Below are 8,468 nucleotides of genomic sequence, written 5' to 3'. Positions count from 1 at the left end.
TAGCTGCCTGTTCTCTAGGGAAGGCTTGGAGAGAGCCACGAGCAGGGTTAGAAGCTGTGAGATCCGGCATCTGAATGAAGAGAACCAAAATACTAACACTCACCTTAACGGCTTGAGCGCAGAAATAAACAGCGCAGGCAGAGGTTGTCATTCAGAGTTTCTCCAGGTGGATTGTTCCGTCTGACCCGAGATCCGAGACCAGCTGGCTTCAGGAGAGCCATTGTTGATTCCTAAGACCCACTCTCTGAGGATATGGACCTTTATTATCTCTGCCACAGGTTTATCTCTCCCACACTTCTCTTGAACTCAACACTGTCTTTCTGAGCTACACGTAAATCCCGCGAAGCTGTTTTACATACTGCCCCTGACTCCACAGACTAGTCCTCCCTCCCTCCCTCTCCCCAACCTCAGGTCTTACAATAGAAGTCACTAAAAGTTAACTTGTCCCAGCTCTCCATACCTCCTCATCCTCCCCTGCCACCACCCCTGACCACTCCCGCACTCACCCTTTGCTTGACACCCCTGCCCCTTCACCGTCCCCTCCCAGAACCCAAAGTTTAGTTGGGAGTTACTCCTGTAAACCTTCATGGCTCTCTGAGCTTACCCCTATTATATGACTTGCCACAGGAATAATTGTTGGTTTACTTCCACAGCCCCTCCCCCTCAATCCCTGGGGCTCAGCTGGGCCTTCATCACCTTTATATTCCCAGCATAAACACTGTGCTTAGAGCATGGCAGGTACTTAATAAATGTTTGTTGAATAAAAGAGTGCTTAAGCATGGAGCCTAATTCATTATACTTTTATTTTTCACCACACTCTGGAATCACAAAGCAAATACAGGTAAATGCCAATATTAAAAATATAAAATAAAACCATAGACACGATGGGAGAACATCAACAGATGAGTGATTTTGTGTTTGTTTTTGTTGTGGGTATGTTATTACTGTTGTTACTTAACTCCTGTACCAAACCATTTTACTGATTATTTCAAACGATTAAAGAACAACTGTATATTCTCTTCCACATCATAGAAAGATGTAAATATTACCACTACATTTTATGCAGCTATATGAACTTTTATATTGAAACAAGACAGGAATGGCAAATGAGCAATTTCATTTTTAAACACTGATCATGAATCTAATTCAAGGGTATATTAAAAGGAAGGAAATACTATTAGAAATGGAACACAAATAGCAAGCACAATGTGTACTTTTCACCTCAACCCTGCCCAGCTTCTGATTTGGGGCCCCAGTGCCCATTTCCCCAGGGCCCCTTTAATTGATGCCACCCAATTGAAGTGACACACTTCCCCCAGACTTCACATGGGGCCAAAGAAGAACATAGCAGTTGCCTCAGACCTGGCTCTGGCTTCCTCATCTTCAACAGCCTCCCTATATTGCTCTGGCCAGTCCTGTGGTTGCTTTCTATAGAGCCTGGCCATGTACTCCAAGGCTTTCATTTTGGTGGTTTCAAGGTGAGCGCGAGGACCCCACAGAAGCTCATATTCAACTGGATTAGAATAGGACAGTGGCCTGCATTCCAAGTAGCGCTGTCTCATAAGTTTGCAGGTGATGGCATGCTTTCTCCCTACATCCACACCAAATCTCCGAAGCAAATTCCAGACACTGGCCTCTTTGACACGGTTGCCCATCAGGAAGATCAAACCCAGGATTGGCATCAAATATTCTTGAGTGGGTCTCCCCAGGCTCTCTAGCATCATTTGCTCTTCTTCTGATTCTGGTTGCTGGACAAGGAGGTAAATGTGCTCACTGGTATCAACCTCAATCAGAGAGAACCCATAGAACAGATCAAGGATTAGAGTAGCTCGACTGAGGATATTTGGGAACACGTCCTCAAATTCTTTGCCAGTGTGAGCCAACAGCTCATCCTGATGTATAGGCAGCAACTCCTCTGTGACATTAATGGCCAACTGGACCAAATCATTTGCCTTATCATTCATAGTGTCCTCTGACCAGAACTCCAAGCCAGCAGCCTGGCTTCTTTCTTTGGCCTTGTCAGCTTCCAGGGCTTTATTATATTCTTCTGGCCAGCTCCAGGGTTCTTCATCATGGGCCTCTGCCACAAACTTCAGGGCTTCCATCTTTGTGATTTCCTTGTGGGCTCTAGAGCCCCACAAGAACTCAAATTCGAGGGGATTAGTGCCATACACTGGCCAGTACTCCAAGAACCGCATATGCAAAAAGTCAGTAGTTAGGAGGTTCCTTGTGTTCCCAAAGGGGATGTTGATCCTCTGGGGCTCATCTAACACATCAACCTTTAGCAACAGATCCCAAATGGAGGCCTCTCTTGCTCGGTTACCATTCAGGAGAATGTGGCCTAGGACCAAGGCCAGGAGACCTGCCTTTGGCATGTCCAGGGATTCTGCTATCCGATCAGTGGTCTGGAGACCCCGTTTGCTGATTAGGTTGTAGGTGTCAGCCTGGGGATCAAGAACCCTCAGGTTCAACCCAAAGACCTGGTCCAGATGGGCTGAGGCTCGTCTGAGGATCTCAGGGAACTGATCTGAGTATTCTCTGAGGAACTCTAGCATCTCTGTCTGCTGAATAGACCCCTCGATTTGGCTTTTCATTCGCATGAAATTCACCAAAGCAATCGACCTGTCTTCTAGAGGGTCGTGGACCTTGAGCGCCCCCAAACGTCGGGACTGCTCATCTATCAGCACCTCGAGGTCGTTCGGGTCCTGCGCAGCCTGGGAAGCGCTAGCACCCTGAGAGTCGATTGGCGCCTGAGGGCCCTGGGGAGCATCAGGAACTAGCATGGAGGTGGGGGACCCGGAGGCATTAGTAGCCTGCATCTCACCATGGAAGTCGCTGTAATCTACAGTGGTCTCTGCGTTGTGGTGGCACGCATTCTGGCTTACCAGAGACATGGTTCCAGGAGACAGGAACAGGAATGGGGGAGGTCAGCGATCCGTCGGAGAGAGGATGGTAGGTGTATCGGCTCCTCAGCACAAAGCTGAAGCCAGAGCCCCGGGAGCTGCGCGGATCAGAAGTGAGAGCTGGTGAGAGTAGCGATCCTCCTACACAAACACCAGCCAGCAATAAACGCAACCCTCAGAGAGCTAGGCTTTGCCGCAGCCTACGCAGGCGCAGTTGCGTTCTGCGACGTGGTGGCCACGCCCCGTTCCCAGTACCCGACTCCGGCCCCCTACTTCTGCCTGGCCCGAGAGGCTAGTTGAAGTGGTTGTTGCTAGAGTCAAACTTGTCAGAGAAAAGAATTCATGAAAGGGGGTAACAAACAGAGGTAAAGCAAAGAGGGTAAGTGTTGGGGAAAGTTCAGTGATGCACCACAGAGTTTTTCTGTGAGGTATAAAGCTAATAGGCAGTAGAGGATTTGGAGAGGAGGAGGATGCTAAAGATGAGAATTATTTCATGGATTCATTAATTCATCCACTCATTCAACATATGTTTCTTGAGTATGTGTCACATGCTAGGCACAATATTGGGTACTAGAGGTACACCAGAGGACAAACAATGATTATATCTTTGTGTGTAGAGCTTACATTCCGGGGTAGGTTCAAATAATGGTAATAATAATGGAGCACTTACTATGTACCAGACACTATTTCTGATATTTTCACTTATCTCATATTAAATCACTTCATCTTAGCTATGAGGTACTACTCTTAATGGTCCTCATTTTACAGACGAGGAAACTGAGTCATAGAGGTGAATTTACCTGTCCAAACTCAGGCAACAAGTGGAAGAACCCAGGTCCGTCAGAATCTCAAGCATAAGTACTTTCTCTCATACCATTTTCCCTTCACAAATGATTAGCCCTGTTTATTTAAGATACTCTTAATTAAAGTAGTTGAAAATATATGCTCTGATGGAGGGACAGTTAACATATGGTACAAACACAGAAGAAGGAACAAGCAATGAATTACAGCTTAATCTGAGGTGTCTTGGATTGGGGGCACATGCCTCAAGGAAGAATTGAGCTCTAAGTTATGAATAGGATGGGAAGGATTTATAAGGGCACTCTAGGCTGAGGGATCAGCATCAGAAAAGGCTCAGAGGTTTGAAAGTACAAAATAAGTTTGCATAACAGCTGGACAGCCAGGGTGGCTAGAGCCAAAGTGCACTAGTATGGGAGGGAGATGCGGATGAAAGTAATGACAGGAATGATTAGATTTCCTGTTTCTTCACTTAGCAGTATGTGAAGACTGGTTGGGGCTCCATAAGGTGAGAACAACACCACCAGAATAGGACCTGATTATTTAAGTGGTTGGTCTTGTGTTTGGGGAGGCATAATTCAAACGCTTCAGCAAGGAAGAGGAGTCAGCTGCTTTATTTTCTGGGAGTGCTACCAAAGTAATTGGGCTAAATCCTAGCTCTCAACCATCAGGGTATGCAGTGGAATATTGAGAAGGAGAAAAATTTACATTTTTCTCCACAATTGAAATCCTTCCTTAAATTCTTGATGGTAATGAATACTGTTACATTCAGTTATCCTGTGCCCTAGAATTCCTTCAGAGGGCATTGCCTTCACATGAGGGTCCAGACACTTAACCTCTGACATTTTCTACATTCCAGATGCTTTCTTAAAGTAGCGAAGCAGGCAGCTCAGGACCATGGATTTGGCCAAACTGGACTAAAGAGATCAATTTTTATACAAGTGAATGTGCATGTTCTGCAGGTAGAAATGTTCAGTTTCTGTGCTGATTGTATCTTAGGAGAATCTTGTGGAAAGCAGCAGCATCTTTTGAGCTACTACAAAGGAGTAATTGAGATCAGACCTGATGGGATCCCTCACCCTGGTCTTTCCTCTTCGCCAGAAGCACCCCATGCTCCTTGTCTAGACAGGTACTTCCCAAGGGCAGATTCAGAGAGGATTTTAAATTCTGCAGTCATTAAAGAAAACAATTGCAATTTCCCCCTGAAATCCAGTTCACATTTTTTTGTGAGTTGAATTTTCTACTACTCCTGCATCTAATAGATAAAAATAGTATTGAATGACAATATCTTACCTCTGAAATGACATGCTGATTCCATTCTACAGCATTCAAATTCTTCACAAATTGGTCCCTACCTGGCTCTCCATTTTCATCTTTATCCCCCCAGTACATCCTTCCATGAAATCTGTTCCATAGCCACCTTGAACTACACTTCTGGTCTCAGCCATTTCTACTTTACCAGTCTCCAAACTGTTCTAGTTATTGCTAAATGAAAAACGAAGGAGCTGTGCCTGTGGCTGTGACATATGGCATGTTTTCCACCCTAAGTGTGAAAGTAAAAAGATGGGATCATACTCTCCATTCTGAACTTCTTTTGATAGTTTCTGACCTTCTTTTTGCATTTTAAAAACCTGTGAATATCTTTCCATACAACTGTTTATCTTCAGCATAATTTTAATAAAATATTTTAACTTTAAGTGCTTTTGCTGAGATAACATATACAAAGTACACAAATCATGAATGTAGACGATAAATTATGACAGATTTAATGCACCTTATGACCATCATGCCAGTCAGGAAAAAGAACATTACCAACATCTCAGAACCTACTATGGCACCCCTCCCATCTCTCCCCTCATATTTGTCCCAAGAGGAAGCCCCTATGCTGACTTCTAGCATCACAGATTGGTTTTGCTGGTTTCTGAGTTTTGTACAATATCAGTGGAATTATACAATATGTACTCATTTGTAGCTCTCTTTTTTCCAATAAAAATCCACTATGTCTTGTTAATTATCTTTGTTGTACATAGCAGTGTTTGCTCATTTTCATTATTATATACTTTAACATCGAATGAATGTAGTACAACTTATCCTGTCAACTGCTGGTGGACATTACCTTTTTTCCAGTTTGGAGTTCTTACCAAAAATGCTGCTATGGACCTTCTCGTACCTGTCTTTCTGTTCACAGTTTCGTTTACATTGGAAATAAATCTATGAATGGAATTCCTGTATTATAAGTGTGTGTGATTTCAGTTTACATAGCTTTTTCCAGAGAGTTTTTGAAATTTTTACACCAATTTACACTTCCACTAGTAGTGTATGAGAGTTCCTATTACTCTATATTCTTATCTGTAGGCATCCTAGTGGGTGTGCTGTGGTGTATCATTTTGCGTTTTCTTCTTCACTCATATTTAGCTTTTTTTTAACTGTTTTTCAAACAAGAGTTGTCATTTGTTTTCCCAGTGGACGTTAAAGGCCAATGGACATTAAAGGCAGAAAGTTAAGAAAATCGGAGATGCTAGAATTTAGCTAGAAGACAGCAGCAAGAAGTGATAGTTGGTAGACACTCAAAGGGAAAGAGATAGAAACACTATTCAAAACTGAAATTAGAACGTAAATACTATAGCTGTGTTAGAGCATTCAGTGCAAGGACAAGAAATCCTCAGTGTACTAATTGTCCTCAAAATTTTCACTGCATATTATAATTTTTAAAGACCTACCTTTATCAAGAAAAGTTAACTTCTGCTTATGAAAACAAATAAATATATATTACAGAATTATTAACCCAGAAAATACATAGCATTAAAAAAAGTGTTAGTACTCAAAGGAATAATATAATTACATAGGAAATTCACATATGTAAAATCTCATTCCTGACGAACTGGTGTTCACCAGAGGGGAAGGGGGATAGGGGATTGAGTGAAATAGGTGAAAGGGATTAAGAGATACAAACTTCCAGTTATAAAATAAGTAAGTTACAGGGATGTAATGTACAGCATAGGGATTATAGCCAATACTATTGTAATAATTTTGTGTGGTGACAGATGGTAACTAGAATTATTGTGGTGCTCAATTTATAATGTATATAAATGTTGAATCACTATGTTGTACACCTGAAACTAATATAATATTGTATGTCAACTGTACTTCAATTTAAAAAATTAAAAGGAAAAAATCTCATTCCTGGATAGTGATGTATAGATACAACATTGTGTAACTATACCCCAATTTTTTAATAATATGCATTCCTTTATATCTAAAATTGTAATGATCACCTGATTTATTTTTTAAACAATAGTATTTTTATTCAGAGTCAAATAACAAGACCTGATTATTGTTATTAAGTTGACCTGTACAGTTGACCCCCTTCACCCATTTCGCCCACCCCCCAACCCCCTTCCCCTCTGGTAACCACTATGTTGTTCTCTGAATCTATGAGTTTGTTTTAGTTTTATTTTGTTTTTTCATTGGTTTTCTTCATTTTTTTTAGATTCCACATATGAGTGAAATTATACGGTATTTATCTTTCTCTGTCTGACTTACTTCACTTAGCATAATATCCTCCAGGTCCACCCATGTTATGGCAAATGGTAGGATTTCATTCTTTTTTATGGCTGAATAGTAGTATTCCAGTGTGTGTGTACCTAAGTTTCTCTGTGTGTGTGTGTGTGTGTATCTCACATCTTCTTTAACCATTCATCCATTTATGGATTCTTATGGTATTCCCATTTCTTGGCTATTGTAAATAATACTGAGATGAGCATAGGAGTGCATATATCTTTTTGAATTAGGGTTTTAATATTCTTTAGATAAATATCCAGAAGTGGAATAGCTGGATTTATTTAGCAGTACTATTCTTAATTTTTTGAGGAAACTCCTTATTGTTTTTCATAGTTGTTGAACTAATTTACATTCCCACCAACAGTGTACAAGTGTTCCCTTTTCTCCCTATTCTCACCAATACTTGTTATCGCCTGTATGCTTCAGGATAGCCATTTTAACAAGTGTAAGGTAATATACCATTGTGGTTTTGATTTGCATTTACCTGATGATTAGTGATATTGAGCATTTTTTCATGTGCCGCTTGGGTATTTGGTGTCTTCTTTGGGAAAATGTCTATTTAGTTCCTCTGCCCATTTTTTAAAAATCAGACTGGGTTTTTTGTTGTTGTTGTTACTGAGCTATATGAGTTCTTTATATACTTTGGATATCAACCCCTTATCTGATACATGGTTTGCAAAAATATTCTCACATTCTGTATGTTGTCTTTTAATTTTTTTAATTGTTTCTTTTGCTGTACAGAGTCTTCTAAATTTGGTGTAGTCCCATTTGTTTATTTTTGCTTTTGTTGTTTGATTTGGTGCCATATCCAAAAAATTATTGCCAAAACCAAAGCCGAGGAACTTCTTCCCTGAATTTTCTTCAAGGAATTTTATGGTATCTGGTCTTATGTTTAAGTATTTAATCCATTTTGAGTTAACTTTTGTGAGCAATGTAATATAAGGGTTGAATTTTATTGTTCTGCATATGTTTACCCAGTTTTCACAACACCATTTGTTGAAGAGACTATTATTTCTCTATTGGGTGTTCTTGGTGCCATTGTCAAATATTAGTTGACCATATATGTGGGGCTTTAATTCTGAGTTCTGTACTGTATTCCTTCCACTGGTCCATGTGTCTACTTTTATGCCAGTGTCATACTGTTTTTATTACTACAGCTTTGTAATAAAGTTTGAAATCAGGAAGTGTGATACGTCCAGCTTTCTT

At 40.8% G+C, this 8,468-nt stretch overlaps 1 protein-coding gene across 1 annotated transcript; it reads right to left on the bottom strand.

The window, feature by feature from the left end:
* Positions 1-784: 784 nt before the first annotated feature.
* MAGEE2 (MAGE family member E2) lies at positions 785-3,076 on the bottom strand. Its single transcript, XM_060087258.1, has one exon. It carries the CDS (start codon positions 2,892-2,894, stop codon positions 1,323-1,325), a length of 1,572 nt encoding a protein of 523 aa, XP_059943241.1. The 5' UTR covers positions 2,895-3,076; the 3' UTR covers positions 785-1,322.
* Between the last annotated feature and the right edge of the window lie 5,392 nt (positions 3,077-8,468).

Source organism: Mesoplodon densirostris, chromosome X (assembly GCF_025265405.1).
Source record: "Mesoplodon densirostris isolate mMesDen1 chromosome X, mMesDen1 primary haplotype, whole genome shotgun sequence".
In the NCBI taxonomy this organism is placed as follows: domain Eukaryota; kingdom Metazoa; phylum Chordata; class Mammalia; order Artiodactyla; family Ziphiidae; genus Mesoplodon; species Mesoplodon densirostris.
Note: the sequence above shows the minus strand (reverse complement) of the source record. Positions and strands in the feature narration are given on the sequence as shown.